Source organism: Phaethon lepturus, unplaced genomic scaffold (assembly GCF_000687285.1).
Source record: "Phaethon lepturus isolate BGI_N335 unplaced genomic scaffold, ASM68728v1 scaffold17760, whole genome shotgun sequence".
NCBI lineage: Eukaryota > Metazoa > Chordata > Aves > Phaethontiformes > Phaethontidae > Phaethon > Phaethon lepturus.
The window spans coordinates 66,436-87,100 of NW_010512796.1; the positions used below are offsets into that span (position 1 = coordinate 66,436).

Sequence of the window (20,665 nt, forward strand, 5' to 3'; positions counted from 1 at the left end):
GGAACAGTGCTAAGATGATGGGTTTAATGCTTGCAGGATCCTTAACCCACTTCTGAATAAGTCAGGACGGGGAGTCTGTCTTGTCACAGTGCACAAATGCAGACGACCTCCCTCCTCAGTACCCCCAAGGCTAACATACTCCATCTGCCCTTTTGCTGCTACCCCCCCACAGCTGACACCGTCTGCATGCAGGCTGACCGAACACACCACCATTCGCTTTCCGTGGCCTGGTTTTAGGCTCTTTGCACAGTCACCAGCAAGTGGATAATGTGCACGACAGAGCAGCACACACCTCATTTCTACCACACCTGGAAGAAGATAAACTTAGCCCCAGATCTCCAATCTCAAAAAACATTCTTACTCACAGAAGCAAACCCAGCAGAACTGCTTATGGGTAAGTCCTACACAAGAAGGTGCAGGATACTTTTCTGCCATTCTATACATCCTCATTCAGGTGCTCATAAAAACCTTGTAACAGCTCAGCCCCTGCTGAAGCAGAAAAAGAGCACCTCAGCCTGAATATCCTTAGTGTTCCTTGTTTAGCTTAGTACAATCTCAACACTGTTTGCTTTCAAAGTTTTTGAAATTATTACAAAGGTGAAATAAGGCTTAGAGCATTTTGTATCTGTAGAACTCAAACCCAATTCTTAATATTGCAGTGGTTAGAAAACAAATCAATTTGCATTAATTGCTTTTGGCATTTACAATTATTTTTTAAAACACAACCCATAAGGGCAGCTTTCAGAATGATTTTTTTTCAGTGCCATGTGGCTAATACACACCATGCTGAATTTTAAGGTCATGTATTTATTTGGAAGTGTAATTATGCAAATGCTATTTTCATCAGTGTAAATATATTCTGGGACCAGAACTAAAACTCTTGGTGCAAAGCTCGCCTTAAGAGCCTGCAGAACTGTCTGTATAGTCGTTCTTTATATATTCACAAATACACAGCCTTGTGCCTGTCTCTGTAGCTGAATGAACACATGACATGCCCAGAGAGGAGAGAGAAAGTCACACAGACTGGAAAGTTGAGAAGTTGTTGGTGTCTTCCCTTATTTTCAACCCCGCAACATGAACCTTGTAAAATTTTTGATCCGCAAGCTCTCTCTTGGATTAGAATTGGCAAATATAGTTCAAATTATTTTCTAGTTGTAATAATGGAAGCTTGAAATGAAATTTCAGGTACCTGCATCTTTTTCTTGGAAATAGATACAAATCAGGTTTCACTGACCCTAGATTGCAACATGCCCTAACTCATATCCTTGTGTCAATGTAACTACAGAGCTATAAGCCTGTAATTTTTGTGGATGGCTGGTTTTCTTCTGTCTTCCATTTTCTCCCCACCAATGGACTTCACAACACATTCTTTTTTCTGGCTAAGCATGGTCAGAGGCAACTAGTTGTTAAGCAAGTTGCTCAGGTGGAAGGGAGGTTTGGGGGCTGTACGAAGCTCTGTATCTCCCCAGTGGTTAAGGCAGTCAGCAGTTACCTTTGGCCTCTGTGAGCTCAGCATTTTCCAGCTATTCATCTTCACTTCCCTAAAGAGCTTTATAAAAGTTAACAGCATAAACAATACTCTACGGATTAGCACAACTCATACAAATACAGAGCAAGCAACTGGCAGCATAATGATTTTTCTCTCCTAGGGCAGGGTCTATGGCAGGAGAAGCCTTCACAGACCTTTGTGTAAATCTGGTCCTTAAAAAGACAGGAGAGATCATTGTCATAATTGTCAGTGCACAAAAGTTAACAACAGTCAGGTCACCAACTATTTGTGATGATGGAAAAATCATTGGCAACAGCATTTGCGTTTCAATTTCATCGCTGGGACAGACTTGCTCTTCTCAGCAGTCTCCCCTCAAGGAACAGTATTACAAACAACTGTCCTATTTTAATGCAAATTCATGTTTTACAGGAGATAAGACAGTAATGATAAATTCTTCCCATTTCCTAACACTAGATGAGAAAGCTCCACTCCATAAAGAACCAAAATTGTAATATCAGAGTGTCATTCTTAATAAGGGTGAAATATATTCCCTTATTAGCAGGAACAGAACATCATTTGTTCTTGTAACATGATCTGGTTGTCTGGAAAGAAAAATCATAGTTAATCATTGTATTTTATTATATTTTTTCCAATGACTGAAATTTACACAAATGAAAGTAAGTAGGGATTCATTCTGGGTTGACAATACTTTTGGATTAATAATGGGTGGTGCCGCATCTCCTCTAAATTACTAACTACCTTGACAGACGGCTAATAAACGCTGCAGCCCAGTGCAGCAGCCTCCTACACATCACATTGTCCCCTGGGTGTTAAACGACACAAGATGCACAGATTAGGAACGTTTTCCATTTGCATAAATTAAGCCCCAGCTCTGCCTTACCTTGTCTCCTTGTCCTTGGGCATCACAGGTGACCCATAGCCAAAAGCCTGCTTGTCAACTGGGGAGGGCGCCACTTCGGCCATGCCTGGAAGGCCGAGGGCACTCCGTGCTTTCGCGTCCACAAACACAGGCGGTCCCGGCTCCTTTTTGAAGGACTGGCGGCTGGGGGAAGACCTGTCAGGCTGGATGGTGTGGGGGGGAATGTGAGCACTATGGTGAGGATGAATATCGATCATTCTCATGTCAGCGACCCTGTGGGGTGACGCTGGAGGCGTCTTAGAGCCGAGAGTGGGCAAGTGGCTCTCCGGGTACTTTCGTGACTTTTGTCTGTACAAGGACTGCTCCAGTATTTCGGGCTGCATAGAGGGGTTGCAGTAAGTGCTTGATGACCTCATGGCACTGCGATGGTAAGCTACAAAGTGATCGGGGACATCAAGGGGGTGTCCGGAGTGGGGTGCAGCCACACTCATCCTCCCCTCGTGAAACAAGTAGGGGTCACCGTACAGACCTTCATTTCGGATCAGGGCAAGGTTTTTGTTACTCATGTCCTCATCTGGCTTCACGTCCCGTCTCTCCAAAATGGCGCTTGGGCTGGGCGATATCGAGCGTGAGGCTGGCACACTGGAGAGCCGGTCCCTGGGGATGGTGGCGTTGCCGGGCACACCCATGGGCCGTCCCCCACCATAGGGAATCCTGGACGGAGAGGGAGGCATGGAGTGGGGCACCGGGGTGGAGGGCGGAGAGCTGGGCATCGTGTGCGGAGGGTGCGTGGCAGAGCCGGGGCGGGAAGCACTTGGGCCATCTCGGCCCGTATAAGCAATTTCCCTCTGCATCTGGAAAGAAAAGGAAAAATAAGATATAAAATTACTGAATGAGCAAAACATGATGTGGGTTGTCACAACCTTGGCATCTACAGCTTGAAAAAGGGGAAAAAAATAAACCCTCAAGACCAAATAAATTGTCACATCCATAAATAAAACACTTTGGGACCTCAGTGCCTAAAGAAAGTAACACCTATAAACAGCAATAAAGTGGGCTGCATGTAAAAGGAATATGAGAGTTTTAAAAGTGCTTTTACTTACACAAATACCATCTTACCCTGATCTGATATTCACAGTTACTGAAGCTGAAATCAGGGGTTTCAAAGTACGTGTAGCCAGTGACAGACTTAAACAGTTTATTGATCAGACACACAGGCTACAGTTCACCAATTCCAAACCAGGAGGAAAATGGTGATGCTCTGGCATCACAAATAGGCCTGAAGTCCTTAGAAAAGAAAAATAAATATTACAACCAATTGGCCATTTGTTTCAATGTGGGATTTAGCTTTTTGCTAATGATTTGATGTGGTCTTTGTTACACAAAGGATACACAAAAGAACATAGAAGAACAATACACACAAATATTTATTGGCTGTAAGACACTCAATTTGCATGAAAACAGTTAGCCCCTATAAAACATGTGCCATGGGTTTCCTTCATTGCAACCAAAGATAACTGAGCTTCAGACAGTCTGTGGAGCATGCGTGCAAAAAGTCACCGAATATTTGATCATAGTTTCATAAGCAGCAGCATCAACTGCCAGCAGTAAGGAATGAGCAAGCAAAGACAAGACAGGGAAAACTTCCATACCAATGTACCAGTGCTTGGTTAACTAAGGCGTTGGCAAAAAAACCTGTAATGAATACATGTGCTTCTGAGTCTGTAGCATCTCACTCTGCCCAGCAATGAGCTCTGTAGATGGCTTAACACTGTCAATGACAGACACAGGAGAAATTCTCCCTCTAGCAAGCATCATGTGCCTGCTCTGGTGTTGTTAGGGTAAGGTGGATAAACAGGAAGATGAAAAAGTCAGCTGGGTTCCATCAACTACATAAGAAAAAAGTCACAGCTTCTAAAATTTGTTTTGGCAATTTCAGTTACCCTATCACTTCCAAGGGATTGTAGAAAGTCAAGTTTCATCAAGCCCAACTACATGTTCCTGAAGTTACGCAGCACATGCTCAGTGCAGTGGAAGTTGCCAATCTGAAATCTTCACCATTTTTCTCCCTTCTCACTCTTTGATTTGACAATATGACTGGATTCACTGCAGTTACAGTGATCCACGGCTGATGAAGCAAGAAATTATATTATATTCCTGCCCCACCACAGGTTTTTCCACTGGTAAGGGAACTGCAACGGCGGTATATAAACAATAGCTGTTCTCATCACAGCAGGCTCCTCACTTGGGAATTACAAATGACGTTCCCCAGGGCCAAAGATCAAAAGTGTGGAGTATCAGGTATCAGAAAGAAGAAAGGAGATAACCTGATTGTGGCAGCAGCAATAACAAATAAATGTAACAGAACAAAGGAGCGTGCTGGGGTGGGTCATAAATGAGCCAGACAAAAGCCATCCAGCCAAAGGGGAACATGGGATAATTTTTTTCATTTACACAGAGAATTACTGTAGTCTGGAATTGAAAATAAAATATAATGAAATAGTATTAATAAAATTATCAGTGGGCGTTCAACATAGTTTTCTATCGGCTTGAAGAAACACTGTGACATACTGAGCTGCATTGTGTGTTCAGACTCTGGACCTGGGCCAGGAGAACAAAAGGACTCCTACTGACTCTGAGCGGCTTTGGGATCATGCCTCCAGGGATAGGCAGCCATAGTCATTTTGCACTGAGAGAAGAGCCCAGAGAAAGAAAATCCTCCTTGGTTTCTATTGTACAAGCTATACCATGCCCTGTTTAGTTTCTTCAGCTAAAGCTACAACAGATGCAATAGTATCTGGCACAGAAACCATAGGCACTGGGATATGCAGGGTTGCAGTGACAGGAAAATTCCATATTACCTTGTACAGAGGATAAAATTTCCATGGGAAGCTTTGAAAGCAACAGGTTTAATTTCCCCTAACTTCTGGACTTCGTATTCCTGTATATGCTTATTCATTTCTCATAAGTCTAAGAAACCTGTCAAAGAAAAATTCCTATTTTCCACCTTAACGTATTGCCATATGTTAAGATGGACATGAGGAGTTCAAATATGGGCCTGAGCTATTGCTCAAAACCCTGTGTCAGAGTACTGACATATATAATGCTATTTACTTCTGCTTTAAAATAGCATTTGGAGTACACAGCCTGAATCAAGACCCCATTAGGCTGGGCAGGGCACTAACGCCTGGGCAGACAACCCCTTCCTGAAAAAGCTCACTTTCTATTTTAAGCCATGACTCAGCCCCTGGGTGGAGCGTGCAGAAGGGGAGAGTAGTCGGAGACACAGAGTCCAGGGTGCCCAGGGCAGGTGCCCAGGGCAGGGACATGAGCTGGTGCTCGGGAGCCAGGCAGCCTTACCAGCTGGGTTACAGTGTCTTCTGCCACCTGGTCAATACTCTCTCTTTCCTCTTCTCTCTCTTCTCCAAAATCTCCAGATTCTTTGCTAATGGCAACTGTAAAAATGTGAATGATGGTCTCTCCTTGCTTCTCTTCTATACATCTTTTGTGTGATAGTCAAGGCACACTACTCTCTCTCATATATACCCTACTTTCTGTGCTGTTCTTCTTCTTTTGTCCTCCACCACAAAACTCCCATGTTACTCAAGGAAAACGTACTCTAATATGCAGGCTGTCTTGAGCCATGTGTTCTTGGACTTCAACTGCATGACTCGGGGACAGAGAAAGAGGATATTGGGCCTTTCTGAGCCTCTAAATACTAGGTGCTACCACAGTCAATTGCTTTGAGGGCAAAAGGAAGACTATTTTTTAGTGCAAGCACAGGATCATGTGCTTTTTGACTGCAGGCATGTAGTACCTTTGCCTGAGGGTGTGGTTTTCTTTAGCACATAGCTCTTCCTTATTCTTACTGCCTGTAGACTTTACATCCTTGAGATAGAAACTTGTCTTGTCAATCCTTAGGTTAAAATATGGCAAATGGCTAGTAACAATATCTGTATAAAACATTTGAAGAGAAAAGACATCACTGAGAATTTTTCACTTTCTGTAGTAAAAAAGATCACACCATGTTTAAACATCTGTGGAGGTTTTTGGTCAGTCTAAAAACATTTAAGTCTATTAACATACAGATTTGAATTTTTTTTTTAAACAGAATAATAGAGACGCTGAAGAGTGTCTCTATATACTAAAGAGTGAACTTCATATAAAACCAGTTATGTTCTTTATTTCAAAACTAGTTGGCATACTCAATAACTTGCTATATTTTGACTATGACTATATGCAGAAAGGCAGCAAGCCAGCTATCCACCCACCCAAATAGATGACCTTACAAAGACTCTTGCTGCTGGTGGCTCACATTAAGGGTAAGCAGACCCAGTGTCTCTGTGTAGAGCAGAATACAAAGCTTGCGCCAGCTCCTGGCCTCTCAAATAGCACTGAAAGGACAGAGTCATGGTATCACAAGCCTTATGGATGGCAAAAAGCAAACTGCAGTTACAGTCGTTCAACTGCTAGTGATTTCTGCAGTTCGATCCAGTCTCTCTTGTCATCCATCACCAGGACTAATACTACACTATGCTGATCTTTATTCTAAATTTGTTACAACTGTCCTACCTTATAGGTCACTCTTGTGGTCTGTCCCAACATGGGCATCTCACAATGAAAAAAACATCCTTACTTCTCTCTCTCCAGTTGCCTTCAACACATCATTTGCACCTGCGGCGCACACCAGACAAGGCACGTGGAGCCGTGTCCGCACGCACACCAGGGCAATGCCAGCTAGCACTAAGCACACCACTGATTCATCGGCACCACACCAACCCTTCACCTCACCACACAGCTGGGTACCAGAGGTACAGCCTGACTCACGCCATAATCTGCTAACATCTCATGGCAAAACGCGGGCAAAGGGAAAAGTGGGCCAGAGTTTCTGACCTGGCAGCCCTTCCCATTGCTCTCCCAGGCCTCCTCTACATCAACAGAGAACATAGCAACTGGCTTTGCCCCAAGGATTTCAGCCTGCCAAAATACCTACATGGAGCATGTTCCCTAGATGCAGCTTACCCATACACACTCTCGGAGACACCCCAGAGTCCCCAGCAGACTCCATTAATCACCTCTCAGGCATGTGAAGCTATTACTTTTCTTACTCTCCTGTTGACACCCTGTGTTTCCCTGAGGAAACTGCACCTATGCTCCTCACGCTGGCTCACCCAACAGTAAACAGAGGACACCCGCAAAGAATTTTACCGAGAGCTTGGAGAGTCTTTGATGAAAAAGCTACGGAAACGCTAAGTACTGATACAAACTGATAAATTAATGTGTCTGGAAAGAGACCTTTTATGGAACTTACTCACCAGAAGAAAATCCCCTAAAAAGTGAGGCAATCCTTCACTTTTCTAATCAGGAAGGACTTAATTAATTAAGAACCCCAAATCCAACAACAATACAATCCATTAGTTTGTTTATTCCTCATAAAAATAAATTGACAGCTTTACTTTTGGGCTAGTTGTACAAAAACCTCAGTTTAATCAGTAGTTGCACTATATGATACCACTTCTGTTATGACTGATCTTTCATTCATGTTGGGTTTGGACAGCTGAAAGCACAAATCTGCTTTTGCAAAAAACCTGTCATATACAGTTTTAATATTTCTAAAATAATATAATTTACAGTAAGAAACAGTGCAGTTGAAAATTACAGAATTGGTAACCAGTCTAAAAACAAAATTTTTAAAGTATCTCTACCATGACTACCTGTCTGAAGCAAAATCCTTATGCTATCAGACATCACTGAGAGGTTGTCACACTTGTCTGTTCTTGCCTTCTCATACTATGCCTTTTAATTCCTATAAATTTCCCCATTCTATTGGGTCATTGCAGAAAAAAACCCCAGGCTGGCTGCAGCTGCAGGTTCCTTCAGCTGCCCAATGCCATATTTGAAAACTGCAAACACATTAGCATGATTTTTAGCTTTTCTGGTCAGGAACTTTCCAATGAAAAATACTTTCAGCAGACAATGCTAATCCAAAAGACCTGAAAGGTTTGGTAAAAACATCAGTGAAGACAAAAGTTGGAAAAAAACCACCCAGCAGATTTAAGTCAAACACTGACATTATTTTTTATCAGACATCCCTGTAGTGCTCTAGAGCTTTGGCTTTCCAGATTTGTGGACCTGGAGCAACTTGGTCAGAGTCTGCCCCAGGGTAGGGACCCTAGCTTTTCCACGGTCACTTCAGCAGAGTGGGTACTTGGTAGTTTTGGGGTGATCTTCTAGAGCAAGTCATGCCAGGTGTTTCAATGTCCATCACTCCTCAGTAGTGCTTCCAGACTAGAAGTTTATTTGGCAATTTTGGCTAAGAATGGCCCCCCCAATGCCCCGAAGACAGAATTCAGACCATGAAACAGCTGATCTAGCCTAAGTTAGAGACTTAGCCTCAGCTAAGTCTGGGCCCACAGTACAAGGCTCTAGAAGCTCCCAGGGTTCACAATTGTTTTTCATTATGGGAACCACATGCTGGTAAAATAAAACTGATTTCAAATGTTCAAACTTCCCATGAATGGGGAACTCTAAGACCCAGCTAGCTGCTCTTAACATGTCCCAAATATTTCCATTGTTTTATCCTGTATAATTTTCCAGACAAGGAGTTGCAGAACCCCCTGAGAAATCTCAGCATTTATTATAATAAACTTCCTATTCTTACCATGCATCTAGGTTTCAGTTCTTTAGCTCCTTTTGCAGTTTTGGTATATGCCCAGCTGTAAAATCTCTTTATTATGGTAAAAGGAGAGTTGAGCTAAAAACTCAGAACATCCATTAAACTGCAATTTTCTGGTTCTTGTGACTGATTACACCAGAACAGAATACTTAATTTGACATATATGGACATGGGCAAGAGAATCACTGGATTTTTCTTCTTCCATTTATGCGCTCAATACTATGATTTTTCTTTTCCTTGATCAACACGCTGCAGTCAGCCAATATAAGATGTTTCTTAGGATGAGCCTGTGATGGTAAGTGATGGTGAATCCACCCAGTCCTCCAGTTTCTATGTTCATAGGCTTTTTTTTTTTTTACCAGGCTCAGCTTGGCTAGAAGCTGACATGAACAAAATAGGAGAACCAGAAGATGATGTTCACCATCCTAGAAGGTGGAATTTAGAGCACATAAACATGACCCTCAAGAAAGGAGGCATCCTGAATGAATCGCAATCGGGTGTCATCACCATACTACTCAATATCACTGCGACATTCAGTCTCCACACCTTTCTGCCAGTTGTGCAGGTGTACACAAAGGTTATGGCATATGCACTATTTCATCCTCAAGAGCAGAATTTTTAGAATACCATATTGTAACTGCCCATACACTGGCTTGAAGGTCAGCCACAGCATCACTTCCCTTTCCATGCCATAGAGCATCAAACACATTCTTAACATTATTGTCCCTGATGTTATACCTGTATCTTTAATGCACACTTGTGCATGAACCCAGTCCCCACAGTGATCCAAATGTTTTACCTCAAGGTATTTTACATGTCTCACTATGTCCTTTTATATCCCTGACTACATATAAACTTAATTCATACCATATCCTGAAGTTCCCATGGGGAAAACAAAGAATACCTAGTTCACTTTTTACTGAATGTAAAACAGATCCATAAAATTCTAAGCTAACCACGAAACAAATTTAATGGTAATATCAAAAATAATATTTGATTCCTTCACCTTGCCTTTAAGTCAATGTGTATGCTGAAGATGGATCATGCAAACCAGCAGAAAGGAGATTTTCAGACCATATCCTACACAGTCTGCTCTTTCAGGCATAATTTCTTCAGCCATCCTGATGCTACTCTGAGTATTTGTTTCTACAGTTGAAAACACTAGCACTGGTATTACATCTTAGACACATTGTTACCTACGGACAAATAAAGCAATCTTTGGTAAGATTTTTGCTCTGAAATAATTAACGCCACTTACTGTTATTTAAGGAAATCACCTGTTTGGCTACAGCAGTGAGATGAACATTTGGTTCCACTTCTTCTAATAAAGCACTTTTTGTTTTCAGTCTTGAATCTAAATCCTCAGTCTATGGTATAATATTTTGTATATCCGTGCCTTCTGGGAAAAGGTTTTGAAACAGTAAAAATGTTCTTTCTTCCCTCTGCTCACAGCAAGGGCAGGCCATCTTGCTTTACCGGGTCATCTAAGTAATGCTGCTTCAATAGACTGAAGTACTTTTCCACATGACAAGCCTGCAATTTCTCCTCCCCTTCGAAATTAGTCACTAAATAACCTCCTTGGCATGTCACCCAGTCACAAACTGTGCAACACTATGTGATTCAATCGCTCAACCATTTTTCAGTGTGTGCCTATAAGATGTATAGAACGAGACTAACATTATGGAATGAAGCATAAGAGAGACTCACAAAGGGGAAATCCATAAATAAAATAGTGAGCAATCTCCATTAGGTGAGAGACTGCATTTCAAAGGCAACAATATGAAACACATACATATTAATTCCCCAACAGGTGAAGACCTCCAACAATTTAGTAAACTCAATACATACAATTCTAGTAAAAAATACAGCAGTTAAAAACCTTAGAAGCTTTTCACATACACAGAGTGGCAGCAGCGTTTAGTAGAAGGAAGCGCAAGCCCCTCCCGTGGAGGAGGCTGTCTACTCATTAACCAGGCACCTGAGCCGTTTGGCTAACCTGAACTTTGGGGCACCCATAAATCGATCTCATTGTTATCTCTGCAGAACCCCACGGTAGCCATTATGATTAGGTTTTTGGGTTTTTTGTTTTGTTTTAAAAAGGGGCAGAACAGAGGAGACAAATGTAAAAAAAAAAAAAATTAGAACAGAAAGGATGCTTCCCTCCCTTCCATACCCTCACCCCAAAAGATGATATAATATAGAAAGTGTCTTCTTAAAAATACAGTATTTACAGTCTAAAAGAGATGGCACTTAATCATACGGGAAAATCTCATGACATGAGCATTTCCCAGTCCTGCAGTTATCTTCTGGTTTGGGGGGTGGGTCTTCTGCTGTTGGTTTGGGGGTTTTTTTGCTTGGTTTTGTTTTTATGCAAGTAAAAAAATTGCCTGTATCATCATGACTGGCATTCAAAAGAAGCAAAATACAATTTAAGCATATGACCATGAGCTAATATCACTGTAAGGAACCAGTTGTAACGGGACCTTACTGGAGTAACATTTCTGTTTCACAGTACTGCTCTCAGTCTCTCAGCCGTTAGTGAGGGAGGCATCATTCATTTCCGCTACAAAAGGGCACTCTGACACAAAGCATTTAAGGAACAGCACAAAGATCAGAGCAGATCCGGTAGCCAAAACTGAAAATCCAGGTGTTCCGCCTCTTACTACCCTCAGCCCAACAGCAGAGAAGTCCTCCAGCTTTGTAGACAGCTGCTGTATATTCTGATTTGTAATATACATTGTGAATTTGTATGCCATTATTGGTCTTGACCAGAACTTCACAAAATTTATACGTAGTGTAATATAAACATTTTTTTCAGAAACGTAAAAAATACTCATTTTGTCTTAAATGTTTAGTTTTCAGTTTCACTGTAAAATATTTGTAAACATTATTTTTAATAAATATTTGCAATAGAACTATAATAAAGTACTATTATGGCATAGAAACAATGTTAAACCTATTTATTTTTATTTCAAATTTAATCAGTCAAGGCTTGTTTCTTGCAGTAAAGGAGTAAAGCAGTATTTACCATTGAAGCATCTGGTTTATATTTGGCAGGTTTAACTAACCAGTCAAGCATCTCCTTTTAATGAATGGATGTATATACTTGACCTAGTTAAAAAGCTGCTTAAGTCTGCTGACCAACCAGACTCAAAAACATCAAGAGTAAAAAATATAAGCAAATTATCCTAGTATACTTTTATGCCACACATGCTTTCCAGCAGTTGCAGAGTATATTCTTCCATCCATGTTCTTCCTTACAGGCTAACAAACCTGCAGTAAGAAATCACATTATTATGCTAATATGCAGGATAAAAAAGACCACTATATTTCACTACAGCTTATCTACAATGAATTGCAAGCTGGTAGCATGCACATTTTCAGTAATTGGACTCTAGTATGATAAAGTATATCCCAGAACATCAGACATACTATAACTAGTTCTCCATACATCTGGCACTATATGCAAGAGTCTTCAAGCACATCTGATGCATACAAAAAGTTTTTCGTGAGAGGAATGAATCTTCTTTTAATTCTAAAATACATCAGGCACAACATCATAAATATTGCACAGATATATCATTACCAAGACTGTAATTTAATTTGTAGGTTCTAACAATGCATAGAAACCATTCAAGCATCACTTTCCATTTCAATTACTTTATCAGAGCCCTCAAGCCTTGTCTAACTAGCCATGTATTATCCCATGTTTAATTACTTGCCATATATTTGTTTCTAATGTACTGTACAGAACAAGAGTTCCTTTTCAGTTTAACCCCCTGTATAATAGGGGTTATTATACATGCATGCCCCTAAGAGTCACAACACCCTGTGCTTCACTGAGATCAAGCCTGGAAGTTGAGGTTAGCTTATTACTTTAAAATCAATGTTAATGTCTATGTTAATGATCGGCCCAAGTTACCACTGAGCTACATCGCCAGTCACCCTACTTTCTTCTACATTATTAACAACGTTCGTTTGTCAGACCTTTCCAATTTTCCCATCACATTAATTTATTTTCTGTTTGCTTCCCTCAGTTTTAAGTGGAAAAAATGTTAGAGACACAGCATCAGTAAAACACACAATTATAAAGCCAGAGAATATTTTGAAGTCTACTGTGGGGCATACACATGTGACATAGACATAACTTATTGCTTGACTGCTGATCAAAGTTCTTTCTGTTCCTGATAACAGCTCTTTTGGTTCCTATTCCCTTAATAATATTTTCATGGATGGAAATAATTAAGCAGTTAATGCCTTGTACTGCTGTAAACAACCATTTCCTTGACAGAAAACAGGGAAGCACTTACAGGCTGGATCGCTTGTCACTAACTCAGGACTTGGTTTCGTACTCAGCACCCTGGAGCAAAGCTTGTGATGGAACCTGTGGTGTTTTGCTTAAATGCAACAAGTTAGTTCAGTCCAGCAAAATCCAAATGGGAAGACAGTTTGCTGCTGATGGCTTTTACAGCTGTATTACAAAAGAACCATTATTTTCTCCTGGCTTTTTTTGGTTGGGTTTGGATTTTCTGGGGGTGTTTTTTTTGCCAAGGAAGGTCTCATGCCACCTCACCAGTCCTACAGCCCACCCAGCTTCTAATTCTGATCCAAGAAACCAACAGTGTAGGAGGACAACAACCTATGTATGGAGCTGTCTGCAGGACCTCCTAAATCACAGAATCACAGAATCTCAGAATCACTAAGGTTGGAAAGGACCTTCAAGATCATCAAGTCCAACCATTAATCCAGCGCCACCATGTTCCCTAAACCATGTCCTGAAGTGCAACATTCACACGTTTTTTGACACTTCCAGAGATGGTGACTCCACCACCTCCCTCGGCAGCCTGTTCCAATGCCTGACCACCCTCTCAGTAAAGAAATTTTTTCTAATATCCAGTCTAAACCTCCCCTGGTGCAACTTGAGGCCATTTCCTCTCATCCTATCGCTGGTTACTTGGGAGAAGAGACCAACCCCCTCCTCGCCACAACCCCCTTTCAGGTAGTTGTAGAGAGCGATAAGGTCTCCCCTCAGCCTCCTCTTCTCCAGACTGAACAACCCCAGTTCCCTCAGCCGCTCCTCCTAAGACTTGTGCTCCAGACCCCTCACCAGCTTCGTTGCCCTTCTCTGGACACAATCTTCAGCCTCTGATACACAAGACTCTTTGAAGGCAGCCAGAGAACCAGCAGCATCTTTTTTCCTTCTGCTCAGGCAAGCACCATGAGAAACCTCTCCGTGTGGTTACCCACTTTCTGCAATGAAAGGAGAAAGACTGACCTCTAGTTTTGCCTCCAAACATTCAGCAGAGGAAGAAAAAAGTGGTCATATCCAATCCTGATCCCAGTCTCAGATGCTTCCTCATAGCAAAAATGGGGGAGCAGAACACAGGCCCCCACGTTGCTGTCCTTCACAAAGGCACCGAGGTGACACACACCCCAGCACCCAGTCAGGCTGTGCTGGTGCCACCCTGTGCTCCACACTGCTCTCCATGACCCTGAAGACTCTTTCAAACTGGCCTCAACTTTCCCACATCAGGTCTCCAGCCCACTGCCCATATTTATACCTACAAGGATGTGTGTGGTGTTTCCCTGAAGACTGAAAATCCTACAGAAGCTTTTTGAATTTGAGAGGTCAAGCTAAACAAACAGGGAGAGAACAGAACAGTTCTGGCTGCCTGACACATACTGGATTTAAGATTATGTACAGACTACACTATCTTCTCCTAAACATACACATTGTTTGTTATTCCCTCTGTTTACTGATTCCAAAGGCATGCAGTGAGACAGATATGCCTTGGGGTAGACACAAGCACCATAAAGTTCTCTTATACTTATTCCAAACTCCCTGGTTCTTAAAAAAAATGCAAAACAAACAAAAAGCCCTCCCACACCACAGAGCACATAACTACTAGCTAGAATGAACCACTATAAAGGGGACAGGCAGCTCTACAGCTTCACTGCTGGCAAAGCAGCACACTCAGTAGAACAGCTGGAGCTTCAGTGTGGAGAAACCTGTACACGAAGCCTTTGAACGAGCACACACGTGAGCATCTGAGCTCCAAGAGAACAATGTTTTATTGTAACATGTATAGTAACATTACATATGCATACATACATATATATTTTGCATACCAGCAGTACATTTTTGGCCTATCCTTTGGTGATGGCAGATCAATATAATCAGGAATTTTAGATTTTTAGGGATTAAAAAAATTGAAGGCAAGCAAGTACAAGTGGGGAATCCTGTGCTGGAAACTCTATAAGCCTCTCAAAATTTATTTTAAGTTTACTAGAGCAAATATAGCCAAGTCTCACTGGAATCGCATGAAGAAGGTTCTGCAAAACTGAACTATTACGTCAGGTCTGCAGTCTGTCTCTCTACCCTATAATTTAAACCTCATGTTTCCCCCCTCATTTCTCTACTGATTTAAACAAAGATATTTTCCTAGCTATAGGAAAGTATCACAGTATGTATCACAGACATATATGCGTTAAGCACCTCTCAAGAGTTAAGACAGCACTATTAGTTGCTCTGTATCGAGGGTTTCTCTCACCTAATGTTGCATTAAAAGACAGTCAGCCAGGCACACTCCAGAGTCAGCCCATTCCCTCTACAGCCAGGTGGGAGAAGCTGCCTTCGGTCATTCCTACCTCCCTCCGCTGACTGCAGTGGGCGGCAATTTCTACCCTATGCTTTATAAGGGTTAGACTTCTTTTTCTAATTCTCTATAGTGAGCCTGCCCATATGTCTTTTCATTTAGCTCACTATGCTCTGGTTTTTATCCTATTTTCTTCCTTTTTTTTTCTTCTTTATAAGCCAAGCTGAGATACTATAACTAGAAGGGATAATGGCAGCTTCGTTCCAGCTGCTGCTTGCTAGTCCATGCAATGGACTTTGCGGTGATCCACCTTGGTGGATCCAATGTGGCCTGTGGTTCCTGTTTGACTAAGCTAAGGATTAAGGGTCTCTTATATAAGAGACAAAAAAGACAAAACAAACAGGACTAATAATAATAATAAACATTATTATTAATAATAAACATTATTTATTTATCAGACCAATACAGAAGCACCTCCACTTTTCATTCTTCTCTTCCTCTGTCCTACATTAGCACATTTACTTATGCCTAAACTTTTCAAAGCCTAAATGTAGAGGACTGAGTTTGCAGCATGAAATGTTTCCTGCTTAGTCCATATGTAATGCAGAAATATTAATAAAAAATAGAAAGAGTCATATGCTGCAAACATTTAACTAATACATAACTCATGACCTGGACCCAATGATCTTAAAGGCCTTTTCCAACCCAAATGATTCTATGATTCTATGACACTGGGAAGAGATAGAGTAGGTAAAGAAGAATTATATGGGAAGGTAGTAGGGAATTCTGAGTGAAGAAAGAGGAAAAAAGACTAAACAAACAGGGAATGAGACAGGGTGAAGGAGAGTAATAGGATTTTTTGAAAGAGGCCAAAGATGAAAGAGGGTAATATTGGAGATGGAGTGATGAGAATTAAATAGGGAAACAAGAAAGGGATAATAAAAAACAAAGAAACAAAACCAGGAGACTTAAGCTAGGAGGTGAGGAACTGATGAGAAAAAGAGGACTTAAAGAGACTATAGCATATGAAGGGAAAATCAACAAAAAATTCAATGAAAGAAAACAGAATGAGAGTGGAAAAATATGAACTAATGCAAACTTTCTTCAAAGCTAGAAGATTTTGCATTGGTTCTTGTTATTACAACACTGTAGCCCAGCACAGCAGGCACGGGAGGGAGAGGGAGAGAGAGAGAAAGGAAGGAGAAGAGGGAAAAGAAAGAAGAAAATACATCCAACATAAACTTTGGGTTAATATTCTGAGGTTTAGTGTGGGTTTTGGTGGTCAGAACATGATGGCGGTTTTTAGGAAAGAAGTGAGCAGCGCACTCCAGGTAAATGCCAGCTGGAGTGACTCATGAATGGTTGAGAACATGGGCAAAGAAGCTACGACCATCAGTTGCCTTTGCAGTCCACTCTCATTCAAAGCAACGATACTTGAAACGAACTTTAAAGCTACAAATAGCTTTTGAAACCTAGCACTTAGTTCATCCATTCCCAATGTAGATCTAGTTAAGGTTGAAAACAGCTTCATCTCCTTCAGACATTGCAGAAAATAACAGGTCTCTACAAGTCAGGCCTCAGTGCAGCATCTCCGAGACTCAATGTGCAGTGGGACTGAGCGCTGAGAGGTAACGCTGAGGTGGCCGAGGGGTAATGCTGAGGTGGTTGTTGCCCTTTGTACACGTCTGGTCATTAATGGGGGACAACAGAAATTCTGGTTTGATGAAATCATCACCAAGCTCTAACAAGTGGCAGGACATGTCATATGTGTGTACATGCACATGTGCATGCAGCCCCTTCTCAGAAAACTTTTTCCTGTGTCAATTCCATCATGTTACCAACCCCCTGACCATGCAGACTTATGACCCCAGCCATACCTGCACATCAATGAGCCATACCTGCACATCAGGCCATCACAATGAGCCTGACTCAGCGCAGTCCCATGAGAGCTTCCACTCTAGCCACGCTTTAGGCAGTCTGAGCAAAATGATGCGCAAGATGCAGCACATTTTGCATTGGCCTGACTGAAATCACAGTGCATCTGTGTGGAGGTTTATTCCCCCAGTAACATTTTATTGTTTGAGCTACCTCCCTGCTACCAGTCTGCATTACTTTATTCCTGCTTGGCAAGACAAACATCCAGATCAGTGAACCTAGCAGGCACTCATTTCTGTGTATTTATGAGTGTATTTCATTTCCTACAAACAAATGGAATGTGAGTTTAAAAAAAAAGTTAACATTATCCAATTAAGCAGAGAGAAGTTAATAAATCTCTCATGTTTGATTTTCCTATGCTTCCTTAGTGTACTTTCCAGACAGAATAGCGTGGTGAGTACACTAAGAAACCTCTTAGCATTTCAGCCAACATTTTTCAGGGTGTTATCACAAACGACAAAAATATAAACACACTGAAACATAACACATTTCAATCCTAAAAAGGTCGGATTTACATAATTACATCATTGGTTTGCCAATATCCACATTTATCTCATCAGTATAGCATGGCCCACCCATCCCATAAGCTATTAGACTGTTTGGACTGAACATATAAAAGCTGTTACTGATTTTTTTTTTTAAAGCTAACATTATGACACCCCTTGTAACTAGTGCTGTATTCAAACCAACTGTTTCTTTTGCTTTCAAACCAACTGCTTGTTTCTTTAGCTTTTCCACCACTGCTTTTTAGGTAAAATGTTCTGAGGACAAACAGGAGTCATGTAATTCAGGACGATGTAGAAAGCATTTCGCCCCCCCTCCCCATTCTCCTTGAAGAGATCAAGCACATCACGTACGTAACATAGACAGCCACCACCAACGCAGGGAGCCAAACCCTTCAGACCAGTCTCAATTTCAGCACTTCCTCAGGGCACCATGGAACTGATGGGGTCAACCCTTTTTTTTTTCCAAAAAAGGAAGAGTTTCAAACACGTACAGTTCTGGTACAGATCAGCATTTTTATTTGGTTTAAATATGCTGTGTATCAGATTTATGTTCTTTAAAAAAAGAAATACTGTTAGTAACTGCACTAATAAATCAAAATAAATGCATGGCTTTCTGACTCGCTGTCTAATGACTCAGTTCTTATTTTTGTTCCATATTTGTAACTCTTCTCACCGTACTGAAGCCAAATAAAACTGAACAAGTTGATATGGTCAAATGAACATAAAAGAAAGCATAAGCCTTGGTCTCATCTGGCATTACCAAACAACTGAGTCAAAGTGCAATTTCTATTACAGATATATGGAACAGGTTAAGATGTAAATAATATAAAAATGTTATAAAACAGAGCTGATGATAGTTAAAAGACCTAAGCAGCACGTTTACACCTGTAGCCAACCGTTTCTTCTAATATAAGGACATAGCAGATCAGAAGAAATAAGTTGCTGTGCCGAGTTTTGGAGTTTGCACTATCGGTAGGAGAAAGGGTCACAGAAGCCTTATATATGACTGGATTTTACAGTGTAGGTGTCCCAGCTTCACTGCATCTCACACCTAAAAGGCCCAGCAGTATTTGTAGTTGCAAGTACATCCTTTGCAATGTTAGAGGTGCTACGAATGCCTCAATCAAGAGTTGTCTTAGATCACAAACTTCTTCCTATACTGTTTGAGTCCTACTTTTTCTTTTCATTTTACTTCCTTCTATCAAAAAAAAAAATACAAATTGGTCAGCGTGACTGAAGTAAACAACCTAGTTCATCCAAGATCAAGCTATCTATAGTAAATATTAAGTGATTGAAGGACTAGCCATTTACCCAACACACCCTTTTGGTCTTTTCACTTAAGTCACATGGAGTTCTAATTTATAATGATGTAAGGAAGGCATATATTCACACAAAAAATAATTTCAGCATCACATCATTTCTCATGGAGTCCTGTTGCCTGCTGATACTTGTAACTGCCTTGCTTTTGCCAGCTGAGGCTTTTTTTAACCCCAGATCTTAACATTTATCCAAGAAAAGATATTTTTACTGCTCATATTTTCAGAAGTCTGATTAGTTTTCCAGAGCCCTTATTAGAAAACGTGCAATCCAACATGGAGAAGAATCAAGGTCCTCAGATACGTAGCTGTGTTCTCCTAGACACCAGGTACTGGTTCACCCCTCTTTGTTAAAAGGAAGATAGGGAAAGAATTAATTCTCTTTAGTATTCATTAGGCTTATCTAGAGGCAGGTAAGTAATAATATACTGAAGTGAACACTCAGTGAAAAGCAGAGAATTTGGGTCATGGTCATGGTCATGACCACTTCATGGTCATGAAGTATCACATTTTGGATTTGTGAAAAACTTCTTGGGAAAGCTAAGGTCCTGAATGACAAGCAAATGGCAGGTTTGAAGAAGAAAAAACATTGCTTCTAACTTGGGTTCTAGGAACCATGGTACCAAAACATGCCACAAAGTGATATTTAATCCCTGTTGGAGTAACAGCTCATTTGGAAAGATAACTGGAAGTCATAAAGCTTGTCTGGACTTTGGCTTACGGGACTCCAGCAATTCAGATAAGTCACCTGGTTTACAAAGGAGCTAAAGGGGGACCTCCCCCCTAGTAAGGGAGGTCACAGCCATGAGCATTTTTATCATCTGTCAAGGTGTTTAGGGAGCTCTGGCAACATCTGACTCTGCCAACTACTTAGGAATTTCAAGTAAAGAACCAAATTAGTGCAAATTGTTCTACCAAAAGCAGTGAAAAAAAAAAGCGTAAAACATCTAAAGATTTGGAACAAGGAAACATTATGTAAAAAGAGGTGGAGTAAGAATAAAACCAGAAACTAGTAGACAATAAAAATGGACTTAAATCTAATCCTTATGTTTTCATTCAGGGCAAGCTCCCAGTGAAGGCAGAGAAAGTTTTGCCTGAGAACCTCAGACTTATGTGAGAGATAAGTCTTCTAATTTTAATGAAGGGCTGAAGAGACCTTCACACAAGATGGATCATATGCCATTAAGTAACTTCATCAGCTCCAGGGCAAGCTCTAAGCAAACCTCAACATGAAAGGCAGGCTAGCTTGAATACAGGCCTGTTAGTG

General features: G+C 41.1%; 1 protein-coding gene across 3 annotated transcripts in view; it reads right to left on the reverse strand.

The window, feature by feature from the left end:
• The window catches only part of KIAA1217 (KIAA1217 ortholog), a 100,314-nt gene that overhangs the window by 49,170 nt on the left and 30,479 nt on the right, over positions 1 to 20,665 (reverse strand). For all 3 annotated transcript variants that reach the window (XM_010288268.1, XM_010288282.1, XM_010288275.1), the window contains one exon: positions 2,391 to 3,223. In XM_010288268.1, coding sequence (XP_010286570.1) covers positions 2,391 to 3,223 — 833 coding nt within the window. Of the gene's footprint in view, positions 1 to 2,390; positions 3,224 to 20,665 lie in introns of those variants that run through there.